Raw genomic sequence first — 13,346 nt, forward strand, 5'->3', positions numbered from 1 at the left:
AAATGTAGGCTGTATATTCCAGGTCTCTTTCAGCAGAAAGACTATCATCGTAAAGTCCTCATTTCTTCTACTAAGAAGAAAAGTATCTCTTGATGAGAACTCCTAAATAAAACAAAAGGAGTTGTGAGAGATAGATAAATCCATCTGTAGAACCTAATACCATTCTCTGACACTGGCTATATACCCTCTCTTCTCTCCAATCCCTATTTCCAACCCAAGCCATATTCCCTGCCCACACCAAATTTTGCTTTTACTCTCTCAAAAACTCCTAAGGCAACTCCATATTAAACTTAATATCTGTTCCATCTAGGTCTCTCTCATATCTAATAATCAATTCTCAATTCTCTACTCAACTCCTGCTTTACTTCTTCATGGCCAGTTAATCTCAGAAATACATTTGCCTGAAACCCTTTTCTTCACCTCCTAAATTGTCAAGAGGCCATAGCTAGAACATATCATGCCCTGACAAAGCAATGCATGACATAAACTGATCCACTTCCCCGTAACTCAAAAGAAAGGGGGGAAGGGAGTTCATAAGCTTTAAAGGGGCAAGGAAAAGAAAGTAATAAATCTGATGACCAAATGACAAATCTATAAATAAATGTTTCTCATATTGAGCTGATAAAATTAACTTACTGTACAAAAACTTTTTAGAGGCAGACTTTAAAGAACCTAAGGTAATCTAACATTGAAGGCAAGAAAAATAAAGAACAAATTAAGACAGGGAAATGAAAAAACATCCTGTTTTATAAGAAAAAAACCCACAAATGCTTTTCATGTAGCAAAGCCACCATCTGATATAAAGGGTAAACTAAAAAAGGCATGCTCCATCATTGTGTATTTTAAAAAGAAAGAGAAACATTTTAGGATACTTAAGACACAGACACTACAAATTCTGAAAATGCCTCAAGCAAAGATTACCTTGAATACTATTAGCCTTCACAAGGTGTGCACAGTCCATCAGCACTTCCTTTGGAATGTCTTCTATCCTTTCCCCCTGAAACATAAGCATAACCTAAGTGAATGATTTGATTTTAATGTAGATCAAAATCTAAGCACGTACAAGGGTACCCTACTAGGTGCTATTTCAATGAGAGGATAATTCTAATTGTATAGCACAGCACAAAAAAACAAATTTGGCAAGAGCCAAAGGAAGTTTATATTCTTATTATCTCCACTTTTAGTAATTAGTATATTATTTTAAGTAAATTAACTGCAAAAATATGAATAACATGTGATGTTTCTCATTGGAAAAAGATCATAAAATCATAGATTTGGAAGTAGAAAGAACTTTAGGTCTTCTACACCAATTCCCTCATTTTACAGATAAGGAAACTGAGGTCCTGTAAAGTGTCAGAAACAGGATTCAGACCTCTTGACTCCAAACTAAGGACTCTTTCCATTGGATTAAAAACATATTTTTTAAAAGGAATTGGCTCCAACTACCTTGTGTAGCCGAAGATACACATGAGCTGAAGATAGTTTGTCCACGTGAAACCTACAAAAGAGGAAAATCATTTTTATTTAACAGAAGGCTTAGGACCAGCATAAGTTATGAGGACAGAAAGACTAGCTGGTGTAGTGGAAGATAAAACTGAGTAGACACTGCAAAACCATAATAGAAGAAGTAGCCCAAGTTCTTCAACATAGCTTCCAAAACATTATCCTTATGTCCCAAGTATATATTGTTCCACTGCCCTTTTTTAAGTAATCTATTAGTTACAGAATTCACTAATTTACCTAAAGTTTCATTCATCAACCTTTTTATTTCTCCAGGCTATATGTATCTCTTGGGGATAATGAGTTTCACATGTTAACTTTTCCATGAAATAAAGATTTATTGTTCTCTATTTCAAGTTTCAGCACCACCAGATTCTGAAATCATATCAGTATCTACAGCCAACCATTTGCTGATTCTAATTATATCCCTTTTTCATTTTATTTTTCCAAACTGAAGAACCTCCTGTCTTTCCTAAGAAGCAATAATATTCTAAAACACAGGCCGTGTTCCAAGGGGCAGATACTCCATGATTTTTTACAAAATGAGATTACACAGCTATAATTCCAGTACCATTCTTACAGATATTTGACATCCAAGAAGCAGCACAACTCCTGAGTAAAGAGTTTATAATGATACCAAGTTCCTTCTAGTGGGTCATTATTCATCTCTCAGGAACTCTCATTTTATCATATTCTTCCCAAAGGAGTTCGTCAACTACTTTTCAGCCTATTCACAGAAGGTAGCATGAACTTTTCTCATTTATAAACATTCTTCATAACAATTCACAAATGAAGAAAACTAAGTATTATCTACATCAATTTAGAAATTTCACTGTGTACTTCCCTTTCATGGTCCAGACATTGATCCCTAATTACTACTATAAACTATTCTCTACCACAAAAAGGGGCTTTTTCTTTCCTGTTTATAACTCTGCCCTTTTTTTGGGGGGGGGGGTTAGTTTTTATTTTTCAAATAGTATTTAACACTCTTTTTCAAAAATTTGAGTTCTAAATTCTCTCCCTCCCTCCAGCACCTTTCCTACTCAATGAGAAGGCAAGAAATGATATCACTTATACATGTAAAATCATGCAAAATATACTCCCATATTAGCCATGTTTTCTAAAAAAAGGCAAGAAAAATAAAGTGAAATTATTCTTCAGTTTGTACTCAAGAGTTCTTGAGCTCTCACTTCAGATAAATAACATTTTTCATCATAAGTCCTTCAAACTATCTTGGATAATTGTATTGATCAGAGTAGCTAAGACTCTAATAATAGGTTATCATTACAATATTGCTGTTAAATGTGTATAACAACTCCTGGTTCTACTCACTTCATTAGCATATCAATTCATATGGAGCTCATGTTTTTCTGAAATCATTCCCCTCATCATTTCTTTATAGTATTCCATCACAATCATATAATACAACTTGTTTAGACACTCCCCAACTGATGGGTATCCCCTCAATTTCCAATTCTTTGCCACACAAAGAGTTGATCTAATCATTTTTGTACAAATAAATCCTTTTCCTTTGAATTCTTTGGAATACAGAAACGAAGTGGTATTGTTGAGTAAAAATATCTACATAGTTTTATAGCCCTTTGGGTTTAGTTCCAAATTGTTCTCCAAAGTGGTTGGACTAGCTCACAATTCCATCAGTAGTGCATTAGTGTATCCATTTTCCACATTTCCAGTATTTATTTTTCTTTACTGTCATGTTACTCAACCCAATAGATATGAGGGGGTACTTCAGAACTGTTTTAATTAGCATTTTTCTAACCAATAGTGATTTAGAGCATTTTTAAAAAACCCTTATCTTCCATCTTAGAATCAATGCTGTGTATTGGTTCCAAGGCATTAGATCAGTAAGGGCTAGGTAATGGGGGTTAAGTGACTTTCCCAGGGTCACAAAGCTGGGAAGTGTCTGAGACCAGATTTGAATCTAGGACCTCCCGTCTCTAGGTCTGGCTCTCAATCCACTGAGCCACCCCAAAGCCTCCCAAAATAAGCCATTCTTCATAAATGATGAAAGGCTATGAAATAGCAGTTTTCAGAAAAAGAAATCAAAGTTCTCTATAGCCATGTTAAAAAATGCTCTAGGGGGCAGTTGGCTGGCTCAGTAGGTTTAGAGCCAGGTCTAGAGACAAGAGGTCCTAGTTTCAAATCTGGCCTCAGACATTTCCCAGCTGTGTGACCCTGGGCAAGACACTTAACCCTCAATGTCTAGTCTTTACCACTCTTCTGCCTTGGAACCAATACATAGTATTGATTCTAAGACTGAAGGTAAGGGTTTAAAAAAAAAAAAAGAATGGCTTATTTTTACAAATTTCACTCAGATCCCTATCTATTTAATGAAGACTTTATTACAGAAACAATAAAATTTTTATTACTTTGTTGTCTCTAGCAAAACGTAGTTTCCCTGATCATCTTTTTTAATTAGGTCTACTCTCACTTGAAATCATGATGGCTATCCCTGGCCTTTTTTACTTTAGCTGAAACATAACAGATTCTGCTCTGGCCCCTTATTTTAACTCTTTGTGTTTCTGTTTCAAGTGTTTCCAATAAACAACATATTTTTGGATTCTGGTGGCATTAAAAAAAAAAAAAAAAACCTTACCTTCTCTCATAGTATCAGTTCTAAAACAGAAGACAGGCAAGGTCTAGACAATCAGGGTTAAGTGATTTTTACCCAGAGTTAAAAGGCTAGGAATTATCTGAGGCCAGATTTGACTCCAAGTCCTCTGAACTCCAGGCCTGAACACTCTATCCATTCTACTACTTAACTGTCCCAGGATCCTGGTTTTGAATCTATTCTACTATCCACTTCTGTTTAATGGGTGAGTTCATTCCCATTCACAGTTATGATTATTAACTGTTTATTTCCCTCTTTCCTATTTTCATCTATTTATCTTTCTCTTTCTACTGTCCCTCCTCAAAATTCTGTTTTGACTCTAACCACTGTCTCCCCTAATATGCCTTCCCTCTTTCTCTTATCCCCTTCCCTGCCTACATTCAATATATATTCTTCCCTCACTGAACCAATGTTTATAAGTTGTTTTCACATTGTTCTTGTCAGTTTGTGTCTTGATCTTTCTCATCACCATAGTTGGTTTTTATGATCAGGTTCTTTTTTGGGTATTTGTTCATTTTTCCAGTTTATTTCCTGACTTTGAACTTTATGTTAAAGTTGAGCTCTGCTCTGAGGGTAGAGAAGCACTGTCAGAAGTTCCAGGCTTTTTTCACACTGCTAGTTCAGAGGAGTATGCAAGTCTGCTTCCAAGGTGATATCATCCAGGGACAGGTGTTGGTCACTGCTCTCCTGGTCTGTGCTCTGGTTTTTACCTTGGAAGGGCTTTTGCTTCCAAGCACTAATGTTCCTCTTTGCCCTGAAATTGTAACCATGTCTTCTGACCAATGCACAGGACTCCTCTCTGCCCTAGAACTGCAACCCAACACTGTGTATAACCAGAAGAGTTGCCAACTGGCACCTGGCCTGAGGCCCTGTAGTCTCTTTCTGACCAGTTATCCCAAACTCATACTCTCTCTGGGCTGACAGCTCCCAAAGCTGCTTATTGCCATTGTTCCCTCCTCCAAGACCCACCTGCCAGTGCTACTGCTGCATATACTTCAGGATAACTTTAGTTCAATGTTACAGATTTTTTTCCTACTGACTTTTTAAGTTATTTTGGGCTAGAAAAATGTCTCACTCTGACCTTTTGTTGGCTATCACTCCAGAATTCAATTTGGTATGCTATTTTAAAGTTGTTTGGAAGGGAATACTGGAAGAATTCACTTGTTTGGTGCCCTAACTCGTATCATATTGACTCCACTTCCATAACCAAAACCCTAATAACCACATTATACCAATTTCTGAAGTGCTACACTTGGGAGTAGGGAGACCTGGATTTGAATTCCACCCTTCTGAATCAAAGGGCTATAGTAAATTACCCTTCTTGGTATACCTGTCAGTATATCTTATATCTCAAGAAATAATAGATACCTCTGGGTATAGAAAACAAATATTAACTTGACAGAAGTACCAGGTGCCTAACATTGGAAAAAGAGCTTTTTTAAAAATTTAATTAAAAAGGAAATTTTAACCCAGACTTCTTCATCTAAGGGGATAGCTTCGGACTTCAAAACTCTAAAATGTGGATTTTCCAGGCAACAAGACAAATGTTGTTGTGATGACTTGCCATAGCTGTACAGTACCAGAAGAAGAATCCCTGTCTTGGGAAATGGTAGCAAAGCTGAAAGCTACCAAAGCACAGCCAGCTATTTATAATTTAATCTATTTAAATGAGAACATGAGATTCTGGCCTTATTCTCAGTTTCTGAAAAGTTGAGTCATCTCAAATCTGAGCTTAAGTCTGAGTCTTCTCTTTTGATCATGAGAGTCTTAAGTTAGATAGACTCTTTTCCATAGTAAAGGAATGATATTCCATAGAGAGCAAAGAGAATTACTTACCAAATATCTTCTGGCCAGCCATATTTTATTAGATCTTCATCTGAAGGAAATACAAGAGAAGGATAAGAAACATATTCTAGTAACCAGCTGCCACCTAAGATTGGCCAGGGTTTATAAATACAAAAACAAACAAACAAAAACCACTTAGATCTTTTTTTTTTTTTAAACTTCAGACACTTTAAGGAGCAACAGTAGTAGAAAATTACTGAACCCAACAGTATTCATTAAGTGGTAATGAGTTATTAGTAGTCTCCATAGTTCAACAAGAAATTAGTAAGCTAACTCAAAAGGAAATGCATTTAATTGAAAGCTCCTTGAAGACAGATACTATATGACATACTCATCTTTTTATAGGCTTCAGTATTTAAAATGGAGCCTTGAAGATAATAGGTTCTCCATAAAAGTGTGCTGAATGCTAGGATGCACAATAGTCAAAGTTCCAAGACAAAGAGAAGTGTATGTCTTCAAGTTACTTTGCTGCTTTAAAACCATTTGAGTTAAAATTTTAATTATGTTAATGAATGATTTATTTTTTTAAAAAGATGAGAAAATGGTTAAGATTCTTTTTTTATAATTATAAAACCCACCACCGTCACCTTGAGAGACAATCTCCCCTTGAACCTTGATGATGACTGCCCAGGACTCTGATGCCAAAAGCCTTGGGAACAGCAGTCCTTCTGGCCTCATGACCCTTGCTATCATCTTAGGAAGCAAGTCCTGTGGAAATGCAGACTGACAATTGTTCCTAGAGATGCTACAACTACAGCTACTTAAGATTTAGAAAAGAAAATTCTTGCCAATAAAGTCCTTGGCACTGTCAAATGGCTCAACATAGAAACTAATATTTTATCAGTGAAAAAAGACATTAAAGAAAAGGTATTTTCATCTACTTTCCTCTTCACCCTAAGGATTGTGGGACTTTTCCATCAGAATTGCAGCTAAAACTTTCCATGTGTTGTCTCTCACATTAGAAATGTGAGCTCCTTGAGAACACAGACTATCTTCTACTTCTTTTCTATTTGTATTCCCCAGCTCTTAGGTACAGTGCTTTTCACAAAGAAGTGCTTAATAAATGCCTTATTCATTCATTCATTCATTCATTTACTTATTATATTTTTACTTAAGTTTAAAGATATTAGTAGGTAAAAAGGCTTATGATTCCTGAGAATTTACAGCAATACATTCCCTTAGCCTTTTAAGAAAAGTTTTATAAACAGCGAAATGTCGTTATCAATGTCCAGTTCATGTTCCTTCCAATATTCTCCATATCCATTTAGAATAGTCACTTCCTAATTGCAGATAAAGAATTTAGCATTATTATAACATGGATAATTAGCAGTTCCTGCTCTGTAAAACCAACTATAATAAATTATAAGGTTAAGACTGAAGCATAAGAAATGTGTTTGTAGGTAGGCACACATATCTGTAAAAACCATCACACCTGAAAAAGAAGTAATTCTCTTTTGCTTTTTGCAGATAATGGCTTAAAGAAACCTAGATTTAGTTTAAAAATTACCTGAAATAAATTAGTAACTTCAGTGAAATAGCAGAATATAAAATAAATATAAATCAACAACACTTCTATACAATTACCAATGAAATTTAGCAGAAAGAAATTAAAAGGAAAATTACATTTATAACAAGTTGCTATTGTTGTCTAGTCACTGAGTTGTGCCCAACTTTTCATGACCTCAGCAACTGTATTATGCCAATACTGCCAATGGGGTTTTCTTGGCAAAGACACTAGAATAGTTTGCTATTTCCATCTCTAATGAATTAGGGCAACAGAAGTTAAGTGACTTGCCCAAGATCACATAGCTAGGAAGTGTTGTCTGAGGGCAAATTTTAACTCAGGTCTGCCAGAGATAGCCCAGTAAGTAGTCTATCTCTATAAACAATCAAGTTACCTCTTAAAACAATTATAGAATGTTAAGATACTTGGGATTTAACTACCAAGATATACAAGGAATCTACATGACAACAACTATAAGACTTTACAGAAATAAAGACAGATCTCAGTCACTGAAAAAATTTTAACTGCTCACTGGAAGACTAAACCAATATAAGAATGACACTAATACTCGGAGCTATACGAGTCAAACTACCAAAGATTTACTTTATATAGCTAAAAAAATAATGAAAAAAATCTGGAGAAACAAAAGGTCAAGAATCTAGAGGGGCCTAGCAATACCAGATCCCAAAAAATACAACAACACAGTCATCGACAAAACTATCTGGAATTGGTTTAAAAATAGTTATGAGTAAAATTCTCTGGCGACTGTCTATCTTAATTAATAATTATTTATTAATAAAAAGCAGACCAGAAAAAGAGAAGTTACCAGCCATGTACCTTCTCTTCTTAGAGCAGGGTCCTGATCCCATTCTAGGATTCCAAGGAAAAAGCCCCTAATACTTCCTACCTATAATCCAATTTATGCTCTACATGACATCCCTTTTCCCAAGTCTCTTTAATTGGAGTACTTCAACTTCACTCTGGACAAGTTCATTTTTCTCTGCTACCCTGTCTTAATAGGCTTGTTTACAGATAAACAAAAATTCTTTCCCCATCCTTATTCAGCAGCAGGAGGAGCATATTGTAGCTTTAATCTTAAGATTAAACCCTTTTTCCTTTAAAAATCTAAAGGTTGTTTGGGGTGCCAAATAAAAGGGTACAGGCTAGTGTTACCTTAAAGAATAGAAATAGACTGATCAGTGGGAAAGACTGGCTGGATATAGCATATGCAGAAGCACAGGAACTTAGTTATTTAGTATTCAATTAGCCTTAAAACAAGCCCTCTGGCTATCAGGGTAAGAACTTGGGATCCAACAAAAACTGCTAGGAAAATGAGAACTGGGCCTGGCAAAAACTAGGTTTAGACCACTATTTCACAATAACTTTTTTATTTAAAAGGTCACATAATATAACCCAGTGGAATTACTTGTCAGCTCTTGGAGGGGGGGAAAGAGGGAAGAGAGGAGGGGAAAAAAATGAATCAAGTAAACACGAAAAAACACCTAAAAACAAAAATAAATAAATAAATAAATGGAAGGTCACATCATGATCAAATTAGAGGGTTAAGGAAGTTAACTTTCAAAATTATGAAAAGGGGAATGGTTTATAACCATAGGAGATAAAATTGCAATTTTGCTTACGTAAAATTTTTAAACTTTTGCCCCCCAAAAAACCCCACAAATGCAACTGAGATTAAAAGTGAACTATTTAATTGGAAAAAATCTTTGAAGCAAGGTTCCTCTGAAAAAGATCTCATTTCTAACTGATAAATGGTCAAAGGATATGAACAGACAGTTTTCAGAGGAAGAAATATGAAAAAAAAAAGTTAACCAAATTAAATCAAATTTTACCACCACAGCAATTCACCACCAACTTTCCAAAGACAAGCCTATCTGAATTTAATCAGCCTTATCCTCAGATAATAGGCACAAAATCCAACACTAACCCTATATTCAAAGTCTTTTTTCTTACATGATCTTCCAGAACAACTTATTTTCCTGAAGTTTCTAAAACAAAATATAGATATAGATCTATTCCTACCTATCTATATACATATTTAAAACCCTTACCTTCTGTCCTAGAATCAATATTAAGTATTGATTCCAAGACAAAAGAGTGGTAAGGGTGAGGTAACTGGGAAGCAATTTGTCCAACACAACTAGGAAATTCTGAGGCCACATTTGAACCCAGAACATCCTGTCTCTAAGCCACCAAGTCACCTAGCTTCTCCAACATGATATATTTTTGTGGACATTTATGGACATGGGCAATGGAAGAATTTATTTCATGTGACTATGCATATGTTAAGGATTTTTTTTTTTATCAATGAGGGAGTGAAGTGAGAAAGGAAAATAAATGTTTAATTTAAAAAGATGTTAAAGGAATCAGCATGATCTAAAATATATACACATATATGCTTTCTGTTGAATTTTAAACAAATTCATACCAATAAACTAGGGAAAGTTATTTAATATAAATGCCTGGATTAAAAAAAATACCAAATGATAATCCAGCTCTTTTACAGTAATAGTTTCTTTAGAAAGAATACTGGTTTCTCAGGCCACTACGTGGTTCAGTGGATAAGAGAGCTGGCCTAAAGACAGGGAGACCCGAGTTCATATTAGGCCTCAAATACTTTTTTTTCTGGAATGACCTGCCAGAATTTACTATCTGCTGCCTATATAGCCCTCAAGACCTTGAGTCAAAATCATACCACAATGAAGCAACAACAGAGTTGGTCTTTGGTGAAGGTTAAAAAACAAAAACAAGAAATACACAAATAAAGAAAACATATTTAGCATGATATAAGTGAAAGAGATAAAACTGGACTAGAAGCCAGAAGACCTCAGTTAAAATTCTAGCACTATCTTAACTGGTTGGGTGATCTTGGAAAACTGAATTAACTAACCTGTTTCCTTCCCTATAAATCTTATATTTAATAGCACTTCACAGTTTGTAATGTATTTTCATATACCTTACCTCATTTATTTTATTCCTGTACAATAGTCCTTTGGGGTAGGTTTATACCTATTTTAACTAATATTCTACTCTAAAAGGAATACTTAAAGTAGTTCACTCATTTGAATGTAAAAGTTCTGGTGGTTTAAAAAGATTATCATTGCTTTTTAGTCATTCTAAAAGATAGTACCTGATCATCTGACTGTCACTTATTTTGGGCCCTTTTGTCCTCCACTGTGGGGTAGGCAGAAAAGATAAAAATAAAATTCAGGAATTTCAAATGTCTCCAGGGGACCTAATATGAAGTATACTACCCATCTCTTGATAGAGAGATGATGGACTAAAGATGTGAAAGAAGACATATATTTACATATACAACTAATGTGGAAATTTGTTTTGTTTGAAACTTGGAGATTTGTTAGAGGACTTATTCCTCACATGAAGGAGGGAAAGAGAAGAGAGAAAAGAAAAGAAAAGAGAGAAAAAGAGTCACTGTGGCATCTTCCCTTTTTTTTTTTGGATGCAAAAGAAGACATATTTACATACACAACTAATGTGGAAATTTGTTTTGTTTGAAACTTGTAGTATTTTGTTAGAGGATTTATTCCTCATATGAAGGAGGGAAAGAGAGGAGAGAAATGAAAAGACAAAGAAAAGAGAGTCACTATGGCATCTTCCCTTTTTATTTTTTTGGATGCAGAGAAAAAAGTCAGAAAGAAGCCTAGCTAAAAGGGACAGTTGGAAAATTTTAAGTTGAACTTATATACCTGAAAAAAGAAAAGCATGCTATACAAAACAGAGATCTAAAGTTTTGCGTACAATCTTTTTTGAGTCTATGTATACAAAAATGCCCACTGTGTTTGGTGTTTGTTAATGTTAAGTTTAGAATGAACATAAAATTTAAAAAAAAAATGTAGGGGCAGCTGGGTAGCTCAGTGAATTGAGCGCCAGGCCTAGAAATGGGAGGTCCTAGGTTCAAATCTGGCCTCAGACACTTCCCAGCTGTATGACCCTGGGCAAGTCACTTGACCCCCATTGCCATTGCCCACCTTTACCACTCTTCCACCTATGAGCCAATACACAGAAGTTAAGGGTTTAAAAAAACAAAAACAAAAAAATGTCCAAGCTAAGAGATCCCTTACATCTTTTGAGTTCAGGTGATTTGTCTCTTTTCTCTCACTTTAAATCATACCATGATTGTGATTCTCTGATTCCACCTGCTGGCCAATGAGAGGAACAAGCTAGCCTCAGAGAATGAAAATAAGAAATTCACATAGCTATGATTCATAGATAAAAGAGTTCCCGATACTAATGAAATCCTGGGTCAAGTACCTCTCCTTTGTTAATAAAAAAGGGATCTCTGAATATTTAAAACCAAAAAGAAATGAAAGAGACTTAAGATGGTAGAGGAGCAGTAAGGAATAAGAGATAAGCATGTAACAAAGATCCTCAGAATGCAGAGGACCTAGGACATAAGAATAAAAGTCAAGGAGTTAGTAGTAGAAGATAAAAAAAGGATACTTCTTATACTTAGTTTAGCATAAAAAGAAATATGCTGGGGGAGCAGCTGGGTAGCTCAGTGGATTGAGTCAGGCCTAGAGACAGGAGGTCCTAGGTTCAAATCTGGCCTCAGACACTTTCCAGCTGTGTGACCCTGGGCAAGTCACTTGACCCCCATTGCCTAGCCCTTACCACTTTTCTGCCTTGGAACCAATACACAGTATTGATTCTAAGACTAAAGGTAAGGGTTCAAAAAAAAAAAAGCAAGCAAGAAAGAAATATGCTGGAGTGACTATAAGAGATATAGGAATAGATTATCTATCACCTCAGGAAGCGGCTAGATCATCAGCTGAAAATGAAGGTTCTGAGGGAGGCTGGAAGGAAGAGTCTATAAGGAGTATATTTAGGAACTCAAGAAAACCAGCAAATTGGGTAATTACTAATGCTTAAATAAGGAGTTAATGTGGGTATATGATATATGGGGGGGAGGGGTTCAGTAACTCCTTTAGTTCTGAGTTGTCATCAGTGGGCCTGACAAATGCCTATGAGTATGTACTATGGAATGCTAACAGCAGTCATAGACAAAAGAGAAAGGAATAAAATAAAGGGCAGGAATAGCAGAGAAGGAAAAAGAAAGGAGTAAATAAGTGCATATGGTAACAGAGTATTATACAATAGAAACCTGAAGCCACGGGCCCTATTGCTCCTGATTCCACCACTTAATACCTCTGTGATTTTCATTTAACCCCTCTGGATCTCATTTCTCTGCCTTATACAATGAGAGGGTAGGCTAGATGACTTCTGAGATCCCCTGTAGCTCAAGATCTATATAATCAATTTATCTTGCCCAGGAAAAAAATGACAGGCTTGGGAGATAAGAAGCTACACTGGCCTCCTTGCTTTTTTCTCCAACAAGAGACTCCATCTGCTGACTCCAGATATTTTCACTGGCTATCTTACATGCCTGAAATTTCTTCCTTCTCATCTCCACCTCTTGGCTTCCTTTAAATCCCAGCAAAAATTCCTCCCAGAATAGAAAGGCCATATCAAATCTCCTTTGATTTTAGTTCCTTTCTTTTGTTGATTATCTCCAATTTATTCAGCATATAATTTGTTTGTAACCAGTTGTTTGTATGTTATCCCCCCATTAAAACTGTGAGCTTCTTGAAAGCAGGAATTGTCACCAACTGTTTTTTGGATGTCCAACATCTAGCACAGTGCCTGGTATATAACAGGTGCCTAATGTTTACTGATGTTTACCAGATGACTGATTCTAAGAAGTGGAACTAAGAAGGCATATATTCCAGGGCAGAAATAAAGTTTATGAGGAACAGTAAGGTCAGTTTGGTAGGAGATCTGAATGTATGAAGGGAAGCAACGGCCAGTTTGAAAAGGACTCAAAAAGCC

General features: G+C 35.7%; 1 protein-coding gene across 1 annotated transcript in view; it reads right to left on the minus strand.

Moving 5' to 3' along the window:
• CCDC25 (coiled-coil domain containing 25) overlaps positions 1-13,346 on the minus strand; it is a 41,705-nt gene that overhangs the window by 14,356 nt on the left and 14,003 nt on the right. Inside the window, exons 3-5 of the mRNA XM_044663773.1 lie at positions 5,969-6,008; positions 1,447-1,498; positions 922-997 (exon numbers count right to left, since the gene is read on the minus strand). Of these exons, the coding sequence (XP_044519708.1) occupies positions 922-997; positions 1,447-1,498; positions 5,969-6,008 (168 nt within the window). The remainder of the gene's footprint in view (positions 1-921; positions 998-1,446; positions 1,499-5,968; positions 6,009-13,346) is intronic.

Source organism: Gracilinanus agilis, chromosome 2, assembly GCF_016433145.1.
Source record: "Gracilinanus agilis isolate LMUSP501 chromosome 2, AgileGrace, whole genome shotgun sequence".
In the NCBI taxonomy this organism is placed as follows: Eukaryota; Metazoa; Chordata; class Mammalia; order Didelphimorphia; family Didelphidae; genus Gracilinanus; species Gracilinanus agilis.